This window comes from Protobothrops mucrosquamatus, unplaced genomic scaffold (genome assembly GCF_001527695.2).
Source record: "Protobothrops mucrosquamatus isolate PMUCROS unplaced genomic scaffold, P.Mucros_1.0 scaffold1229, whole genome shotgun sequence".
Classification (NCBI taxonomy): Eukaryota; Metazoa; Chordata; class Lepidosauria; order Squamata; family Viperidae; genus Protobothrops; species Protobothrops mucrosquamatus.
In genome coordinates this window covers 60,535-82,699 of record NW_015387436.1, presented here as the reverse complement: position 1 = coordinate 82,699, position 22,165 = coordinate 60,535, and the positions used below count along the sequence as shown (strand labels likewise).

At 38.4% G+C, this 22,165-nt stretch overlaps 1 protein-coding gene across 1 annotated transcript in view; it reads right to left on the bottom strand.

Annotated features, from left to right (window-relative positions):
- The window catches only part of LOC107291930 (MAM domain-containing glycosylphosphatidylinositol anchor protein 1-like), a gene marked incomplete at its 5' end in the record, with an annotated part of 102,773 nt that overhangs the window by 42,363 nt on the left and 38,245 nt on the right, over positions 1-22,165 (bottom strand). Inside the window, 3 exons of the mRNA XM_015820983.1 lie at positions 732-884; positions 11,972-11,995; positions 13,067-13,244. Coding sequence (XP_015676469.1) covers positions 732-884; positions 11,972-11,995; positions 13,067-13,244 — 355 coding nt within the window. The remainder of the gene's footprint in view (positions 1-731; positions 885-11,971; positions 11,996-13,066; positions 13,245-22,165) is intronic.

The window sequence follows — 22,165 nt, the reverse complement described above, 5'->3', positions numbered from 1 at the left end:
TTTGGCAGCAGTAATTAGCCAGTAACAAGGACTAATGTTCTCCTGATTCCTCTAAACAAAGCTGTGGGAGTTTTAATTGGTTATTTAATGTGAATAAGAACATGCAAATTAGCTGCCTGTTCCTCATGTCCAATACAGATCAAGACAGTCTGTGTGCATGCGCATGCACCTGAGTGTGTACATGAAGCTATGTTTTATATATTTTATTATATTTATATATTTCGTTATCATATCTTAAGATGAAGCATAATGTAGTAAATAATATAACATAATATAGTAAACAATTTATTCTTAGAAAAGATCTGGAAAAATCTAGGGGCAGAAGTTCTGTCTATCTTCTGCAAATTCTCAATATTGCAAACTATGAAAATTAAAGATTGAAGCTTTCAGATAGGAAGAAGGAAGGGGCAAACTGGTGGGTGATGGGAAAAACTAAGAATTGAACTGAAAGGTTTCATTCCCAACAAAAATTGCTAATTCCAGCTTTCAGCAAGGATACAAGAGACAGAAGTTTGTTGTGTGCTAGACAGACATTTTGGGGGTATAGATTCAAAATAAGTAGAAAGATAGCAGATGGACATTTACATAAAACTAATGACAAATACCATTTTGTAAGTACTTAAGAAGTGGGAACTTCCTCTTTCCTTTGTTAAAAGTGTCATCGGAGAGAAGGCAGGAATAGGAAAAGCAAGGGCCGTAACTTTGAATCAGGAAACTGGTGGCTTGCTCACCTTCGGGGGTCCCACTGAAATCCATGGTGGGGCCTGTGTTGGCAGTGCGCTTCGGATCATGGGTTAGACTGCTTTGACGAATCCAATCAAAGTTGTCTGTTGTGTCCTGAATATAACCACAGATCTTCTCATCTTCAAAGTGACAGGTGTTACCTGTAGGCAGGTAAGGTGCCTAATAAGTAGATCATTCCAACATGATCTTGTCTGGTGGAGTATACAGGAGACAAAAAAATAACTTCCTTGTAATAATGATACTTCTACACTGAGAGAATAACACTAATTCATGGAACAAGTTGCATCTCCCATCCACTAACTGAAGCTAGGAAGAAGTTGCAAAAACTAATTAACAGCCCTGCCTTTTTCTTCAGCTTTTAAATAAATATGGGAGAGCGTAAAAATCTATACATTGAAAAATGTCCTGCCTGTTTATAGATGAGTTAACAAAGCACACTGTGATCATATTTTTGTGATGGATGGATCTAGACAACATGTGGAGTTGTTATGATATTTTTTAACATTTCCCCAATGACTTTCCAAGTACTTTAAAATGCTGCTGCTGCCCATGCACAAAAATATTCTATTCAATCTTCACCCGCAACGAATAAAAAAGCAAGGATCAGCATACACGCCTTGTTGCCAGCATTCTCACGTTTGGCTCCTCTGTAAATCTTCCATAGTGAATCTATAAATGAACTTAGCAAACTAATTACAGATGTAAGGATGATCATATAGGCATGTTTATTCATTAACTTGTTTTCAATAGCTTTGGCTTCCTAAAGCCAAGAATATTACACACACTCCAGCTTTTTAACAGCTCAGATTATGGGGAAGCACGCATACCTATGTTTGAAGTCCAGCTCCTCAATGTTTGGTGTTATCTAATCCAATTTTGAATATTCATTGACCACTCACTGTTTATGAATTATGATCATAGAAGGGACTCAAAAGGGCTGGATCACCTTACACAAAACCGGGGGAAAGTCGACATGCTGAGCAAAATCAAAAGGAAAAAAAACACCTGATGAAACTGTGATCAGCTTTGGGATAATGTTGAACTCCACTGATATGAAGGAGAAAGTCAGGATATGAAGTATAGCTTGAAGGAGCAAATGAAGTTGGTCTTTACATCTTTTGCTGTAGTCCCAAGCTACTATTTTAAGTTCCTTGTTTAGCTATTTTATAGACTATTAATTTATGAATTAATCATATTATTTTACTGACAATTTCTGAACTTGGTTGGGATGATGATTTACAGGCATTTGCATAACCACACTTAGCATACTAGAATAGAATAGAATAGAATAGAATAGAATAGAATAGAATAGAATAGAATAGAATAGAATAGAATAGAATAGAATAGAAGCTGGCGGTCTTCTAGTCCAGCCTTTTGGGCACCAGGACCGGTTCTGTGGAAAGTTTTTCCGTGGACCCGAGAGTGTGTGGGCTTGTGTGCTGCCTGTATCCCATGGATGGAGTTTTGTTTGTTTGTGCGGACTGGTTGCTGGCATGCTGTGGCCTGGTACCAGTCCATGGACCAGGGATTGGGGACCCCTGCTTTGGTGAATAACGTGACCCCCTCTTCTTTATGGCAGCCCCTCAAATACTGGAATACTGCTATCATGTCTCCCCTATTTCTTCTTTTCTTTAGACTAGCCAAACCCAAGTCCTGCAGCTGTTCTTCATATGTTTTAGTCTCCAGGCCTTGGATCATCTTAGTTGCTCTTCTCTGAATTTTTTCCAAACTCTCAACATCTTTTTTGTGATATGGTGACCAAAACTGGCTGCAGTATTCCAGGTATGGTCTTCCTAGGGTTTTATAAAGTGGTTCTAATACCTCGTGTGATCTTGATTCTATGCCTCTGTTTATACAACCCAGGATTGTATTAGCTTTTTTGGCTGCTGCTGCACACTGCTGGCTCATGGTTAAGTGATAGTCCACTAGGAATCCAAGGTCCCTCTCACAGTTACTGTTTTTAAGCCAGGTCTTGCCCAGTCTGTACTTGTATCTTTGATTTTTCCTGCCTAAATGTAAAACTTCACTTTTCTCCACATTGAAACTCAATTTTGTTGGATATGGCCCATTGTTCAAGTTTGTCAAGATCTTTTTGGATCCTTAGTTGGTCTTCTGGGGTGTTGGCTACTCCTGCCAGTTTGGTGCCATCTGCAAATTTGATGAGTTCCCCTTCAATTCCCTCATCTAAGTCATTGATGAAGATATTGAAGAGTACTGGGCCTAGGACGGAACCTTGTGGTACCCCACTGCTTACTTCTCTCCATGTGGATGTAGTGCCGTTGAGGACTACTTGTTGAGTTCGGTTTGACAACCAGCTACCGATCCATTTGGTGATGATGTTGTCTATTCCACCTTTTTCTAGCTTACCAAGGAGTAGGTTGTGGTCTACTAGCTACAGTCAATATAATTTTGCAATGATTATCCATGCTCCTTTTATATATCACATCTATGCTATTGCAACATATTTTATGGACTGTTATTCTTGAAGGCAATCCAGAATTTTAAATGTTACAAATGTTACAAATGTAATAATGCCAATCTAATTTTAAAACCCTATGTTGCTAGCCAATTGGTATTCAAGATTTTATCTGTCTAAAGGGCTTCCTATTTTGTATGAACCTGTCATTCTGTTCTGTTCTGTTCTGAACTTGCCACATTATTAAAATCTGCAGGAGAAAGGGAATACCTTTTTACAGACTTACTTTTCTGCTAAACCAGAAATAGCTTTCTCTGATAACTACAAAAATGCACTTTTGAGGCTGTGATTGGTTCCACTGACTCCAGAAAGTGTGTCTTTTAAAAGTATTGTTTCAGCATTTTCCTTAAAAAAAAGCTTTAATATAGATATTATTTTTTCGGAATTCTCAGATAATACCTCCATAATTCTCAGGAAGTTGGCACAAAAATACTTGAAGAAATAAACCCAATGGCCTAAGGTGTCATAATCTGAAAGGGGAAATAATGGCTGGCAAATGTCTTTACATTCGCTATACCCCATCAATCCAGGACTGGATGAAAAATCTAACTTGATACTCAAAAATAAGGCAGTGGAAAGAGATGGAAATTGATCTTATATGGAACACATAAAGAAAGATAACCCAATAACAGAACAGCCCTGAATAAAAGGATCAGAACTTTAAAAAAGAAATGTACAAAGCAAAACAAATGTGAAGTGTTAAAAAAACTGGTGTCAAGACTGAAAGTGAGGTTAGTATTTTTTTTTTCCTGGTCTCAAGCTTCTATGCATATCACATTTCCTGCATTAGATTGTGTGTCTATGAGTGTCAAGATCTTTTTGGGTTGTTGAGCAGATGTGTACACCTTTCCTCTTTCTTTGGCCTGCTTTTGGCCTCCTTCATTTTATTCCACTTCCATTTCTCTCAAGATAGAACAGGGCTTAGTTTTAAACTCAATAAAATGGGCATGCAGTGCATGCTCATTCAGCTCTGCTCTGGGCTGGATGTGAAGGATCAGCTTAAAGTAATTTATTGGTTAGAACTGAAGGGCAACCACTGGTGAAAGTCTGCTGAGCACTTGCCCTGGAAGACCTCATGAAAACTCAGCTGGCTGGTGAAACTCCTGCCAGTGAAGTAAACACAGCAGCCAAAGGGAGCTTGGCTGGCCACTTAACCACTAATTAACCCTGACTAAGTGCTCTCTACGCGGTCCATTCAGTTCTAATTAGCATTCTAATCCAAATTAGCCACAGTTTTTAATGCTGAGTGCTGGGGACTGCCCAGCTTCTGTAACTGAAGAAGAAGCAGAATATGCACACAGGAGATGTGAGACTAGGAAATCACAAAAACAATCTGTTTAAGGTCCTGAGAGGCTGGGACAGAAGTGAGCTTTTAAACAGATCTTCCAATGCATTATTGGCATGAAAATGATTGAATCCCAATTGCAGCTATATGGATTAAGGACAGAATGGCTTTAAAGGTTGTGAGGGAGGCTTGGTCATTTCACCCAATCCCACCACATAACCTCAGCTATAGATGATTGCATTAATTTTGAATTTCTAAGAGGATAAACTATAATCCCAGTTCCTACAAGTAATCCTGCCATTATAGGTTGATTTTTGTGAGCATTGTCAGATAAAAGCACTCTTCCTCATTCCCATTGCCTTCAGCAAAGCAGAATTTGTCACTACTTGTTTTGTGTTCATGTGTGGCACTAGAAAACATCTTGGAGAAGCTAAGTAGGGTAAAGTCTAGTTAATATTTCCATAAGGTTTCCACAGGGTTGTAGGCTACACCAGTGGTTCTTAACCTTTTTGAATGAATCGCCCCCTTGAGCCAATGAGGAAGTTGTCATCGCCCCCCTCCCCCAACATAACCTCTCAATCACAACTTTGCAATACTGCAGACCTCTTAAAATGTGAAATGAATTTATATAAACTTTCATTTCTCTCCCCCAGAATAAAGTTAATAATTTTGTGGATGTGAGGGCTGGGCAAGGTTTGAATATTCAGAGACTTTTAATAATTACATTTTAATCTATATATCACAGGGTAGTCAAGCTACGTAGAACCACAACTGCTAGCTTGAAATGAGTGAAAATGAGAGATTTTCTGGGGGAGTGCTGGCTGTGTTTTCACTGTGCCTTTAGAGCAGACTGGGTGGGTGGTCAAATCTTTCCTCTCCCTCCCTCCCCCTTCTTTCTCCAGGTGAGGAGAGAAAGAGAGAGGGAGAGAGAGGCACTTGCGCTTCCTCTCTCTTTCTCTCTCTCTCTTTTTCTCTTTCCCTTCTCCCTCTCTCTTTCCTCTCCTTCCCTTTCTCCCCCCCATCTTCTGCTCACCTCACATTCTTCGCTGACAAAGCAGCCGGGACTCCGGCGTGCCTTCCCAGCCAGCTGGGCCAATGGTCCCGCAGCTGCAGATCGCAGGGGCTGCTCTCTCTCATGGCTGTGGCTTGCGGGAAGGCTGGCCTGCTCAGCAGAGGCTCTGGCAGGCTGCTCCCAGCGGGGATTCCAGGCTTCCCCGTGCGGTTCCCCGACCACGTGTACCTCGGACGGGGCCAGCCAGGGAAAGGGACTTCCTGGCCGCGCTTCTCCCAGAGGGTGGGGCGCCTGGGCACAGGGCCAATCAGGAGGCCTGCAAGGGGGCAAATCCGCATGAGAGAGAAAGAGAGAGAGAAGCACAAGTGCCTCTCTCTGTCTCTCTCTACAAATGGCGGAGAACGCTTGGAGCTGCAGGGGAAGGCTCAAAAGTGTCCCCAAAACATCTCGCTCCATTGCCCCCCTATCGCCCCCTTTTCGTTCCATCGCCCCCACGCCGCCCCTTTTCATTCCATCGCCCCCCTGAAAAATGAAATCGCCCCCTGGGGGGCGATACCGCCCAGGTTAAGAACCACTGGGCTAGACTGTAGGCAAATGGCTTCGCTACTTCTCTCAAGAAAAAATCTCACCAGAAGCTTTGTTCAACTAGAAGACTTTAATTTGCATCTTCCACTTTAATTTCACTGATTTCAATTCTAAACTCAATTTATTGCCAATGCTAAACAAAACTAATATAAAAATTTGACTTTGCACAGAAGGAAAGGTAAAGACACTGCAGTGAAATGGAACCAAATTTGGGCATACTTGTTAAGTAATAAACTGTGTTATCAACAGAAAGTCTTAGATTCTTCCTAATCAGCATTCACTCCCGCCATGCAAGCATTAGGCTGCCACGAACAGAACAAATAGTCCTCTCTGTGAGGCCAGAAATAGAGGACGCCCCACTGGGGGCCCTTTCTATCTTTTTTGAAACCCAACAATTTCTGCGATTTAATTTTTGCTTTTTTATTATAAGGGAGGAGAAGGCATGGAAGCTCCCATTCATAACCACAACAGATCTGCTAAATAATTTATTTATCAATGCCAAAGCTGACAACTTCTATTGTCTGTTGGCTATTTAGGTAAGCACAGACACTTTTCAATATACCTGTGTCTTTTAACTGATTATTTGTACACTTTCCCTTTACTTCAAGCTGGTTTCCATCTTAAGGCTGGAGTCCTTAAGGCAGCTTTTGCGGAATCTGTGCTTTATAGCAAGTGGTCTGGAATTAGTTCATCTGCAAGCTCATCAATGGAGAAGATTAAAAAACATAGCACATAAAAGAATTTAAAAGGTTCAAACCACAAATCTATCTACAATCTGATTTTTTTTCCTATGTGGATCCACCAGATATGCAACAGCATTTTTTCATGACTTCGCAATTAACAACAACAACAAGACCATAATGCAGCCAGCTCAGTCAAAGCATTCCTTTCACTGTTTTCTTAGGACTTCTAGGCTGCTACACAATATCTATTTAAAAACTCACAAGTAGAGCTAATTAAAAATTTAAGGGGGTAATAGAAAGAGGGTGTAATAAATATTAATTCTGGGATTCTCTTTTTTTAAAAAAAAGAGAGGAGGAAGGAAAGATTCTCAGAACTTTTATGATCAAAAACTAGTAAGGAGCCAGTTAAATCAAGAATGGAAGCAAACATTCAAAATTAAATTTAGTTCTGATATAATTCCTGTATCAACACAAATGTCTGGAAAATAACACTCCATTAACTAGCTTCCATAACTTATGTGGTCAGATGATGTAAAATTCTATGTCTAGCACTGTATGACATGCAAGCCTTAATAATGCAGAGAAATCTTACTAACTAAAGAGAAAGCAGATGATGAAATAATTATATTATTTCCTAATCCAGGGATGTCAAACTGTTGGCCCATAGGCCGGATGCGTCATGCCGAAACCGCGTCCACCCCATTGCCGACAATGGAAAAAAAGTCATGATACATCACGACACGTCACGTGACGTTGCGAGTTGGACGCTCCTGTGGACCTAATCTATAGATTAATCAGCATTATGTGTCCCTAACATCAGGCTACTATAGGAATTAATCTTACCATAGGCAAATTAATCTTTGCCTTTCACTCTGATCCATGGAAAATCCCATCGGAAGTTTATTGGAGAGCCATGTGTGATGGTCCTTCCATCCTTATAAACCAACTGCTCAATGTCTCTCCTACAACTTCTTACAAATATCAGTTGGATAATTTAGTACAGGAGTAAATTGAGAAAATTTGCAAATTTTTTTCCTCTCCAGCTGAGAGCATCAAGAATTGAATTTAGACCAGCCATTTGGGCTTGACTGCAAAATTACTTTCTATTCATCATGGACCTTATATATACTGTTTTAAACAAATGTGGTACCAATAAAGGATAATATTTGCAGCTCAGGGTTGAAATGAGGGGTCCTTTGTGCTCTCTGAGCTTGATTGTTTTCTTGCAGATGTTTCATTACCTAAACTAGGTAACATCATCAGTGCTAGTCTAACATCATCAGTGCTAGACTAACACTGATGATGTTACCTAGGACACCTCAAACAAACATAATAGGAACAGATCTCTTCACAATACCAGGGAGACTAGTAATAAATGAAAAGATGGTTCCTTTAACATAAATACTTCTTCTTTCAAGCAATTGTCAATGGATATTTCTCAGATACTATATCTCCAAAGGGACAGGACTGGATTCCCATTATGTAGACCTGACCAAGAATCAACTCCAGAGGAACGGCAAAACTACTTGTATTAAGATTAGCTATAGTAACATAATCTTGCAACTCTGATTGTACTTTACCTCTTACCCTCTTATATTCATATTCACTAGGGAGGTACCTGTCATTTTCACATTTCTTCTGCTTGTTCTGAACTTAAGACATATTTTTCCTCTCGTTGTTCTGGTAATGTATATTGCCTATCTTTGTCAAAACCAGCTTCTTTACTTTCTCTAGGTCCTAATGTCTGTGGAAGTAATCCCCATGCACTGAAAAGAAAAGCAGCTATAGGTCCATGTGGGGAATTCTTGAGCTAAGGAATGATCAAAGGGATTCCTATCTCTTATCCACCCCTCCCCCTCCAGTTTATTCCTTCAGATCTGCAATCTCTTGAGGCTGGTCTTCAAATCTGTGGTAGCAGTTTGGGGTGATAGATATGAATCTGCTTTCTGACAAATCAGAATGATAAGAAGAGTTATGTTGTTTGACTGCAGGGCATAAATTGCTGGAGAGCTGGAATTATGTTTATATATTTATTGTACCTTGGGATGGGCTAGAGGTTGAAAATCTGCCTTCTTCTTGAGATGTGTGCTTTGGTAAGAAGTTATTTTAAGCACTGTCAATACCCGAAAATGAAAATGAACCAAAAGTCACCAAATTTTGAATACTGCTTATTTGCATCTTTATCGCTGTTATCATCTCTTAATAGTATTATTATTAGCACTCCATTTAATGGGCGAATATACCTTGGGGACCCTTAAGAACAGCAGTGTCTGTAGCAAACTATGATGATGCCAAAATAACAACACACTCACAGTGAGGACATAATGTATTTGGATCTTGATCTCTGATTACAGTATTTGCTTGATGAGATCATCTAATATTTCATCATTTTGTTGCCGTGTACTAAACTATGATGCAGAAGGAATAGCTTTATAATCATTACTAGCAAGTCCTTCAAAAACCTTTAGTATCCATCAGGATCACCTCAGAATACAAATGTAACAAATGGTCCTTTAAGAGGAATACGTACTTCACTTCGGGGGTGGGAACAAGAAGCAACCAAACAAACAAAAAATCCTGACAGCTTTATAAGCTTAGAGAGATTGAAAAGTGTGAATGGATGGGCTTTTGCCAAATAAATTAAGGGGGAAAAAAGGTTTAAAAGAACAAGATAAAGGCACATGCTGAGAAAATGGTTGCCAAAATGGATTCGGTATACGTTTTTAATGAAAGTGGTTTTTACAAAGATATGGTGGAAATGAACAGATGGAAAAAATCTTCCAAGATGGAATCATCTCTCTGTATTATGTCTTACAGAATCCAGGGACACAGTATGCTTTTTTTATTATTTCCCACAAGGGATTCAATGGAAGGGTCAACCATATTAATGAAAAATGCAGCAGCATTTAAATTGTGGGATCTGAGAAACTGAAGCACACTGAAAGGAAAAAGTTTTTCAGTTTGATGCACATTGAAAAGAAAAAGTTTTTCAGTTTGATGCAGACCACTCTATAGTAGCAAAATCCAAGACCCTGAATTCAAATCTTAACAGAATAACAGTTGGAAGGGACCTTGGAGGTTTCTAGTCTAACCCCCTGCTCAAGCAAGGAACCCTGTAAAATTTCAGATAAATGGTTGTCTAATCACTTTTCAAAAACCTCCAGCAATGGAGCTAAACTATCTTGAAATGAATTAACCTCTTTTGCTTATTTAAGAGGCTTATTTAAGAAGGATCTTTTAGATGCTACTAAAGATTCTTGGATGGCCAAGAATATAATTGGTTTAGTTGGGTGTGTGGATAAAGATGATAGATGGATAGATAGATAGATATCAATTTTGATATTAAAAGTATTTTATAACTTTTAATGATTTAAGAAATCCTCAGCAAAACAGAAGTATGTACTTTTTAAAATTATTCATACAAAAAATAATTTTTATATGTAAAATATTATCCAAAGTCAACATTCTATTCCAGGGGTGTCAAACTGCCGGCCCGTGGACCGGATGCATCATAGCGAAACCGCACCCACCTCGTTGCTGGCAATGGCAAAAAAGTTGTGATACGTTGTGACATATCACGAGACATTGCGTGTTTGACACCCCTGTTCTATTCCATATTCCCCATTATTTTTCTAGCCTAGTTTCTACTTGTCTAAATAATAAAGAGTTAACTTTATTTGGAAAGCACATTTCTACAGCCAAATTCCACAGTTTCCTGGACTGTCCTAAATAATCATTTTCCTTTAGAATCGCCCTGTCCATTCAAAACTCTGGGGACATGGCATGTTGAAGATAATGAGAGCTTATAGTTCAAGGCAAATCAATACATACATTATGAATAGAGTGAGATTCTAGCATTAAGTACCGGAGCAAATGTAGCCTTTCCTGGATGATAAGTAGATCTATAAATAACTACACATATACAACAATAACAACAATACCACCAACATCAACTTTCTTTTATTCCTGTGATTCAATTTTGGATGTATTTATTTTTTTGCAAGTGAACCCATACAACTGAAACAAGAACCTGACTCATGGAAGAAGCTAAGCCTAACTAGAATATCGTGACTCTTCTATTCCTATTGGTCTTTAAGTAGCTGTACATTTATCTCCAGATAAATATACTAAAGGCTGAAGCCCTCATAGGTATGGTCTGTGTGGGTCAGAGCCCTGGATTAAGTTCAGATAATTCTGCATGCCACCCCCCTCTTAGATTAACTACATTCATATTCACTGGCACAACAAACAGAGTTGGTACAAATAAATGATTTGTTTGTAGATCTCTAGTTAAAAGGATTCAGTAGCAGGTGATGGAATTCTAGAGATGTGTTACTGATATCATTAGATAACAATGGGGCTTGATGGATGAAGAGTGTAACCTGAGAAAAATTAAAGCTGCCATAATCTGGCCTGTAACAGTCTCAACAACCATTAGATGGCAGTAAGAAAACCGACTCTTTACTGCCATCTAATGGTCATCTGCCAGTTTCTTATGATCAAGTTGACGGAGAGAGACTGTCACATTCAGGAGGAGGGATCAAGCGGGAGATCAGTCTGGAATCGTTATGTAGACACAAGAAGGCAAGGTCCGACTCTCCTTGAATACTGTTGGACCTTCCTTAGTCTTTCTGGTGGCAAACTGCCAGTCTGTAAAGATTGTTGTGAAATATGCTTGAGCAATAAAGTAGCTATTTTATACTCTACATGTGTGAATCTGGTTATTTGCACCTGACACAAATAGATCAAATTGTCTTTTCTGGGTCTTCCCTACTTTCCTGTTAAATTTTGTTTAAAAACACTAATCCTACCTCTAAACTTAGGCACTGCATACATCATACGTTATGATGTATGCATACAGCATCTTCTTTTATGTCTGGCTGTATTCTTTGGCTCAGCTGATTCTTTGCTGGTAAATACTTCATTTATTAGATACATTTATTGAATAACATTCCTTGGAAATGTAAAGCATATAAAAGTGGCATTGATCCAGAAAACAAACAGTGGCTGGATATAAGTGAAAAATTATTCTAGGTGTTTTAAATTAATTTTACTACATGTGGTAAGCAAGGATTTTCAATAAATTTTAGTTTCAAAGAATGTTTTTCACTATCAAGATTCCACTTCAATTTTAAGAAGCAGGATACATAAAAAGATAAAGAAAGCACGGGGGAATAATCACTTACCTACTGGGTTAGGGTAGCTGATTGCTGAGAAAGGAAACAGAAATAGATTTATAAAATACCTTTATATTAACACAGTTAAAGATGCAACAGAAAAAAAACAAGTACCTGGATTTGATCTGATTAAATACCTTTATCCTTTTGTTCCTGGGCAGATTCAAAGTTGAGATTGAATGCAGATAATTTATAATTTAAATCTTGAAAATTGCCCCAACAAGACTGGCCACAAGAAATTGTGTTCTTTTTGAAAAATAAGAAATGTATTATATTTATTTATTTTTCATCCATCTATCCACTCATCAAGCAGCTCTGGGTGGTTTACATAGGATTGAATCCCATTCTTTCATGGAACTTGGTGGGAATTAAGATAACTTGAAAGAATGGATGCCAATATTTGGGAAAGGATGTACCTTGTATCATATCATTAGACTAAATTTCATATGAAAAGAAGTTTGGGACAGGATTAAATCCTGTAGGAGAAAGCTCCATATCTAAAGAATTTGATGCCCCTTGTTTTCCCATTAAATTGCTATATAGTATGCTTGCATAAAACCATGTCCAACTTTATATTCCATACTAATAAATCAGTAAAATGTGCGATAGAAAAAAGTTTGATATTCATTGATGCTAAAATAAAGGCTCAAAAATTCCTCCGGATCTTGTACCTTTCAATGGTCTATAATCATAATAAAGATTTGATTGTTTCTTTCTAAATTGAATACACTTACCTAAGGTGCTATTTGATCATTGAACTATGTACTATTTATTCATTTCCCCCCTAAAATGATTCATGGATACAAATGACCACGTAACCTAATAGTTGGAAGCAAACTGATGACATATTTCACATTAACTGCTTTGGTTATATATATATATCACCTTGATCTCTGGAAGTGTTGAGATATAACTTTTACAATTCCCCACCCGGAAATTTTGAGATTTGTTGTTCAATATATATGGGAAAGATCAGTGGGAAAAGGTTTCTCTGAATAATGCAGGTCTACTAAGACTTTGTCAAAAGAAATACACTTCCTTCAGTTAATACCTTCCTTTGAGGGTTCAAAAACGGTCAAATAATGGAGAGAAAGAGACACTCACGTTCTATATAGTGGATGATACGGGTAGCCATGTCCCCCATCCCAAACCGGGTTATGGGTGTCAAGCGAAGTTCATAGCTTTGAGGCACTTTCAAGTCAGTCAGGAGGTATTCCTGTAACATGCCCTTTTCCATCTTCCTCACAGAAATGGGTTTAGGGGGCAAGTCCCTGTGATTCAGCTGTGATTCAGAGATATAAGGCGGGATTGAATTAGATAAGAGTAGATAGTTATGGAAACTGAACACTGAAGGAATTTTATGAGCTTTGTTTTCCAAGTATTTCTTCTCTTCTCTTTGTCAATTAAGAGTTGTTATTCAGAGTAAAAGCTGCTGGTATCTGGCACATTCCTGCATATGCTTGACTTAGTGCTAAATTCTAAAATATGGAAAAGGATCCTGAGTCCTCAGAATCTCAGAAGTTCATAAATTTAACAAGTAGCAATTGTTTTTAACTTCTGTAATAATAAAAACTCAACCTACTAATGGATTTGGGCTTTAGTTTCTATTGAATAGATTATGAGAAGTTTGTAACTAGTATAGTAGGTACTTTCATACAATTATGGAGCAGATGTTTTATTTCCCACTGTGTTATATGCAAACAAAAAGCTGGTCTCGATCGTGATTTGCACAATATTAATGCTTTTTGTCACAAGCACACTTTGCATTTATAAATATACATTTCTCAAAATTGTAGTGTTTTAAGAAAGTCCATATTAATAGCAATAGCAATAGCATTTAGAATTATATAATGCCACATAATGCTTTATAGCACTCTCTGGGTGGTTTATAATGTCAGCATATTGCCCACAATAATCTGAGTCCTCCTTTTGTCACCCTCGGAAGGATGGAAGGCTGAGTCAACTTTGAGCCAGTCAGGATTGAACCTGTGGCTCTGGGCAGAGTTAGCTTGGAAAATACTGCATTCTAACCACTGTGCCACCAGATTTCCTCATATTAAGACAACATGGACAATCCCAGCTTTTCTTCTGTATTTAAATGTATATTTATAAGGACTCATCAGCTTTGGGACAAAAGTCTGTGATCTCATTCTTTCTTCCGTCAATTCTCTCCCCATTTTAATTGAATTTCTCTTGAGAGATTTGGACTGAACTGAAGTTGCCACACTGGCTTGGTTCACCTACAACTCTACATCATGCTTTCTTTTAGTTGTGTTTTGTTCTAGAACCCATGGTGCCCCGATTCACACATGGTGCTATGCTAGGATTTACAAATACAATGGCTGAGTTTGCCCATTCAATTCTAAAATCACATGAAGTCTTAGCACAGCTTGCCAATCAAGTTTCTGTCCTCAATATTTAAGAAGATAGTAAATGGGCATGCTTCCATTTATCCATTTTTATTTATTAAACTGTGGATAAGAAAAAATCAGAACCACACAATGGCGAGGAAGAGTTCCCTTTACTCTTGCTCCTAAATGCATGTATATCTGTCCTTATATCTGCCTGACTAATAAGACACCATTTCCTGCCTAGACCAGATGTCTCTTCTTGGCTCTCCATCTTTGCTGAAAATAAAATGAAGTTGAGGCACTATTTGACCAACCTAAAAACAAATTGTCCTCTGGTACCAATCTACCTACCCATTATTCTATTTCATTTTCATTGTCAAACAACCATCCTGGTCTTTGATATGTTAAGTTTCAGATTCATACTTCTAAATTCATCAAACAGTATTTCTAATATTCACAGCAAAACATTCAGATTTTATCCAGCAACATGTCATTGCCTGTATATAATGCACTTACACTCCTAATCAAGACCACAATCAAAATATTTATTCATAAATATATTAAACAACCAAAGGGATATGAAACATAATTGTGTTATTTCCTGCCCAGTCTTGAATCATTCACTAAACATTCATGATTTATATTATTTAGCAATTATCTCTCTAGAATTATGCAAAACATGTCCTAATTCAGGCCTATTCATGTTATCCCCCTATATCCACAAATAGGCAAGAATTTTCCTTGTATTCATAGATTTTTTTAGTGACTTGCTGAAAAGCCAAAATCTGATCAGCATTTAGATACTGACTTGTATATGGCTATCAATGCTTTGATGAGTCAAGGTTTTCATTTAATTCTTTTTAGTAGTACTACATAGAGAAAGTTATTAGCCTTAGTTGTACATGTGCCACATGCAGCAATCCCTATCTAACAAAATGAAATTCAATGGTGAAAAAAGTAAGGTTCTACATTTAGGCAAGAAAAACCAAATGTATAGGTATAGTATGGGGGCACCTTGCTCAATAGTAGTAACTGTGAGAGGGATCTTGGAGTCCTAGTGGACAATCATTTAAATATGAGCCAGCAGTGTGCTGCAGCTGCCAAAAAAGACAACACAGTGCTAGGCTGCATTAACAGAGGGATAGAATCAAGATCACGCAAAGTATTAATACCACTTTACAATGCCTTGGTAAGGCCACACTTGGAACACTGCATCCAGTTTTGGTCACCACGATGTAAAAAAGATGTTGAGACTCTAGAAAGAGTACAGAGAAGAGCAACAAAAATGATTAGGGGACTGGAGGTTAAAAAAATATAAGGAATTGGGTATGTTTAGTATAATGAAGAGAAGGACGAGGGGGGACATGATAGCAGTGTTCCAATATCTTAGGGGCTGCCACAGAGAAGAGGGAGTCAAGCTATTTTCCAAAGCGCCTGAAAGCAGGACAAGAAGCAACGGATGGAAACTAATCAAGGAGAGAAGCAACCTAGAACTAAGGAGAAACTTCCTGACAGTTAGAACAATTAACCAGTGGAACAACCTGCCTCCAGAAGCGGTGAATGCTCCAACACTGGACGTTTTTAAGAAGAAACTGGACAGCCATTTGTCCGAAATGGTATATGGTTACCTGCCTGAGCAGGTGGTTGGACTTGATGACCTCCAAGGTCCCTTCCAACTTTATTATTATTATTATTATTATTATTATTATTATTATTATTATTATTATTATTATTATTATTATTATTATTATTATTATTATTATTATTATTATTATTATATTACAGGCATGCTTAAACTGGTCTACTCAGTCTAGGGTCTTTAACCTAGAGACTGCCTTGCAGGTCAACTTATTGTTGTACACAATCCACTAATTCAGAGATTCAGATGTACACTCAAGATGTGTGGTGTTTAAATTTTTTTTGGGGGGGGAGAGCTACAAAAGATGAACATAGCTACCTCTACATATTATAGTTCAAATGGCCACTTTTAGACACCACATGCTCAAGATCCTTCCAATATAGCAGAGGTCCCCAACTTTTTTGGCATCAGGGACCGGTTTCATGGAAGACAATTTTTCCATGGACCAGGGAGGGGGGAGGTTTCAAGATGATTCATTATATTTATTCTAATTTTTTTAAAATAAACAAATAATGCACTTTATTTCTATTATTATTATACTGTATCAGTGACTTTCTGCTTCTAAGAAAGTGGGAATGAAAAGAGGCAATCCTAAAATCAGCCTTCCAGCAAAACAAACCAAAGACCCAGCACGTTGAGGAAGTGCTGAGAAAACCATTGAAAGAGAGAGGGGGGGGGCACTGCGCAAGCCAAGCAGCCTTGGAAAAGGTGCAGATGAGAGAGGGATTCCCTTGGAGACACAGTGCCTAAGGGGAAATGTAGCTTCTCCCCTCCCCCTCCCCCATTGCACGCTGGGTAGGAGCATGCTTGGTTTGCAAACTTGAGAGCTGCATGAAGAAAGGAGCATGAACACACACACACACACACACACCACGAAAAACAGGCAGGAAATTACCAAAACATGAGGCACCTGGAGCACCATCAAAACAAAAGCAAAAAACTCAGTGGTCTTAGAAAAGGTACAAACGAGAGAGAGATTCCCTTGAAGATGCAGTGCCTAAAGTGAAAGGTAGCTTCTCCTTGCCCCTATTTGCACCCTGAGAAAGCATCCTCACAAACACATATCTTGGGGGGGGATCCCCTCCAACGAGGTTTTGCCCCCCCCCCAGTTGCAAGCTGGGCTGGCACGCACTTGCCTTGCAAACTTGGAGACTTGCGCGAAGTGAGCACGAGCCCAGTGGGGTGCCGGGAGTGGGAGAGGAGGAAAGTGAGGAAGAAGAGGAGTAGGAGAAAGAAAAAATAGAAGGAGGAAGAGGAAGCAGGAAGAAGAGGAGGAGGAGGAGGAGGCAGAAGAAGAGAGAGCACAAGAAGCAGGAGGAGGAAGGATGCTGAACTCAGATGTTGCAAGCCAGTTGCAAGAACCTTTGCACCAAGCAAGCTGGATTGTGCCCTGCCATTCTCCCACCCCTACCCAGACCCCTGCAGACTTGCAGCAGGCTTCCAGCTGTGCAGACCGGTTCCTAACTGGCCACAGACTAGTACTGGTCCATGGATCGAGGGTTGGGGACCCCTGCGATATAGGATCTTATGCATATACATTTTGTATGCTCATTTAAGTTTTTAATAGAAATTAAGAGGTTTCTGACTTGGACTGGAAATAAAGAAGTAAGAGAAAGACAAGGCTTTTTTTCACTCATCCTGTGTCTCTGATAAACATTGTACCATCCCCAAATAATCTGTATACATTTCCTGTAGTTTAACAAGCAATTTGGAACTGCATGATCTCAACTGAAGTAGTAGTTTGCATATATGAAGTGAAAGATCAGTGCTCTCTTGCTTCTGTGCAACAGTCTTATTCTACAATCCCTGGCCCACTCTGCATTAATACTTAAAAGCTGCACAAGTAATGCTAACCTTTTATATCAATTCTAGTTTGCAATTCAGCTGTATAATTTACAGATGGTGCTATTTCTCAGGATGATCAAACTCCAAGCTCCTTGAGTGACTATGTTCTTCTTCGTGCATCTTCAAGCAGGCTGTACTCTTGTTTTTCTCTTTACTTGCTTCTGCTCTTTTAAACAGAGCTTAAGGAAGTCTCCCTTGATTGCATGACTGCTACTTAGGATAAAAAAGCTTCTCAGGAATTGAAACCAAATAAGGAAGAATTATTATGCTTCTGGAATCTTGCTAGGGTCCATTTTAATGCAAAGGGGATTCACATGGCATCCTTAGACTTCAGCTTTTCTATTGATCTCCTACCAAGCAAAACACACTCAGAAGCAAAAACTTTTGTAAGCACTCATATGTGTCATTTTACTATTTCCTGGAAACAACATAAGCTCTTATAATAGAACCGAGGTAAATTCCAGCATCAAAGAAGAAGGGCTATTTTACAATATTGAACTAAGCATTTCTGATAGGGAGACAGCTGTCCTAACTTTAAGGACAACTGTTCCTTTATATTTGATATACTCAACTGTGTGAAGTCCAATTCCCACAGCATAATTTGCAGACATGGGATGACTTTGATAATACTGATGATTCCTCTGTGCTTGCTCTGTTTGCAAATGTGTAGAATAAAAGACTTGTAGAATTGCATTTTACTTTTCAGCAATCTTGTAATCTGCAAGTTTGATTTTGTAAAACTGTACTTCATGGTCTCGTAGAAAAGTGAACTGCATGCATGATGGAGTCATATAATTCATTTATATCTAGGCATTTACCCATAGAGGCCACCTGGCCTTTAGATATCAGGTTTTAAGATCAACCCTTACAACATTTCCCCATAGTTTGACAGCTTTCTTGCATAGTTTGCATGATTATATATGCATACATGAAAACAAAAGCAGATGAAAAAAGCAACAGCACCATTAGAATTAAAAACACATTAAATCACATATATTTCATTAAAATGTTAGCTAATGTAATATAAGTGGGAAACTGTTAACCCCAATTATTGCGGTAGGCTTGTTTTTCAGAAGTCCATCTTGCCTAGATTGTCTCAACCAGTCTGCTCCTATCATGTCTTCAGGGAAACTTAATCCAGACTGGATCAATACATAATTAAAAATTAATTGTGAAAGAAAAAAAAACCTTACATGGGTCTAATGTCCCATGAAAAATATGATGTGAACTACATCTTTTCTTTGTATCCCTACTTTCTATAATCTGTGAAAAAAGAACTACTATGTCACAAGAACACATAAAAGTAACATAGAACAGACTTATAAGAGCAGATAAAGAAAAAGATACTTTCCATATAAATAAACTTCTGAACTGTGCAAGTAGCAAACTTACCAAGAAATCTTCTGGATTACAACCTGGGAAACTCTGATTAAAAACTTTTGAGCAAGCCGTGGTGTCCTACCATTTTAAACCATTCTCAGATGTTTAGTCATAGTTCTTGGTCTGGGAATTATAATGCAAGATTTTCTCTTTGTTTGCTCACATAAAGACAAAAGGCAAGGGACTTCCTATATCTGAAGCCTCACTGTATATTGGTCTTATGACAACTTTATTTACTGAATAGACCAGGATTTCTCAACCTTGACAACTTTAACAAGTTGTGGATTTTAATTCCCAGAATTCTCAAATTAGCATTAACTTTCCAATTTATTTCTTTTAAGCACTAGGAACCTAAAGCTAAATAAAAGTTTAGGGTAACTATAGACTAGAGGGATCTTTTGCAAGACCCTTTTAATCCACAAGGGGCTTCTTATTCAACAGACCACTGCTAATGTATTATAGTCCTGCAAAATGTTTCTCCTGCATGATTGATGTTGGCATTTCTACACAGAAACAACAGCATCGAATCCCTCAATCTGGGAGATTTTTCTTCATATAAGGCTTCTGACATTATCTCCTACCCCGCTCTCTTATTATCTTTGTATTTCTCTTCTCCCCCCCCCAAAAAAAATACTTTCTTTCATGAGCACACTATCCTAAAGCTATGGTCCTATATTACTCTGGAGCAGTTAATAAAATATACAGCCAAGCAAGAATGCTGGAGGAAATGGAAGCAGCTTTATTAGAGATTCTCAATCCTCAGTGGAGGAACCGGTGTAGGACCCAGCAATGAGCTCATTCATCACTGGGTGCAGTTAGCTGCCAATGGAGCAGAGAATAGTTCTCAGTCTTGATTCTTTGCCTTTACCTCCTCCCACTTCATCTGAGGAAAGTAAGACTGGGTAGGGAAACCACATCATTTCCCATACCCATAAGCAGCATGCTGCAGACATCCCAAGTGAAACTCTAGGAAAAGTGGAAAACTGGTAACCAAATGATTTGATTCACACAGGTGAGGGCGCTGAGCACCCATCACCCAGAAGGGAAGCAGAGAAGGACTTCAGTGGGAGAGAGTTTCAATTATCTCTCTTGGCTCCTTAGAATTATAGTGGAAAGTCTTCCTTCTTCTCAACTGCCTCATTTACTTATTTAGCATATGGTCTCTTTAGAGCAACCTTTATGAGTAATCTCAAATCTGTACCCATCTCATGATATTCACAAACACTTGGGTCTGTATTCTGTGCAGAGTAATTCCCACTGAACTCTCTTCTTGAGCTTCTCAAAGCTTCTGAGGACACATGCTTGGAATTATCCATTTAAGTATCCTTGAATCTTTGTCCTCACAGATGCTCCTTTTCTGTTCTTGTGAAGTATTTCCACCAAGAATGCTTTGTGCACTGAATAGTTCCCAGCCTAATAAGGAAGTGAGAAATTGGTTGTCTAGTAAATTCTGTTTTTTCAAATGTTTGGTCTCGATGTTGGGCTCCAAGCATGTCTGGGTGCATCTATGTATCTTTAACGTGAAAGAAAATGTATTTTAAAAAGCTGTTGGTTTTGTTGTTTTTTATTATTTCCATTTGTCAATTTTTAATTTGCTTTTTTAATCCTATTGTATAAGCTATGAAGAGTGACTTTGTGATTAGTGTGGCGTATGAGTTGATAAATAAACCAAATGATTAAATCTGAATTTTCATGGAAATTACTTTTTATAGTATAGATTGATGTGTAAATGAGGAAACAATGAACGTATAGGTAAAGAGATATAAAAGAGAGGGATTGGGAACAGACCAATTCATGTCACTATAATCTTCATGAGTGCTGTCATACTATATACTGTATGGGGCCAGAATTTTACAGAAGACGTATAATGGTTTCAGGGTTCAACTTTAGTTTCCTGAGAGCGATTCTTCCAAATAAGAGGATCAAACAAATAGTAATTTTCAGCTGAATATGAGACATATCAGTATCATAAGCTCACCTGAAATGGCAAATGTACCCATGTTGCATTTTTTCCCCATTAAATTGTGTCCTATTCTCTGAGCCTGCCTGAACAAATCCCTGCAGTTTTCTTGCCAAGGTTTTTTCAGAAGTGGTTTGCTGAGACACTGACTGGCCCAGGTCACTCAGCTCGCTTTGTACCTAAGGCAGGATTAGAACTCATGGCCTCCCAGTTTCTAGTCTGATACCTTAACCACTGCACCAAGACTGACTCTCACCTACATTGCATACATCCTCCTAATATCTTTTCTTTGGCATTATGTCATAGAGATGTCACTGGGGAACACTTTTGCATATTGACATATTGCATCTTAGATCATTTTGTTTACAAAATATATATGTCTCCTACTCACTAGATTCTAGTGGTTTATAATAATAACAGAAAAAGTATATATCATCATAATCTAATAAAGTCAAAATAAGATAGATGACAGCTATTCCCTGCTGTCCATTTCTGAAGCCCCTCCTTTCCGAAGGTCCTATGAAAAAGGATCAAAATTAAGTAAAAAAGGATAGTTGATAGTCCCTTTTAGAAAGAGAAAAGGTGTGTGTGAATGGGGGCAGAAGAATCCAAACTGAAGGTGCTCCTCTTGAAAAATCCCTCATTCCCTTGATCACAGGCTTAAGATACAGGAGGACCTGGACAGACCTGAACACTGGGCGCTATCTAACAAAATGAAATTCAGTGGTGAAAAAAGTAAGGTTCTACATTTAGGCAAGAAAAACCAAATGCACAGGTATAGTATAGGGACTACCTTGCTCAATAGTAGTAACTGCAAGAGGCACCTCGATGTCCTAGTGGACAATCATTTAAATATGAGCCAGCAGTGTGCTGCAGCTGCCAAAAAAGCCAACACAGTGCTAGGCTGCATTAACAGAGGGATAGAATCAAGATCACGTGAAGTATTAATACCACTTTACAATGCCTTGGTAAGGCCACACTTGGAATACTGCATCCAGTTTTGGTCACCACGATGTAAAAAAGATGTT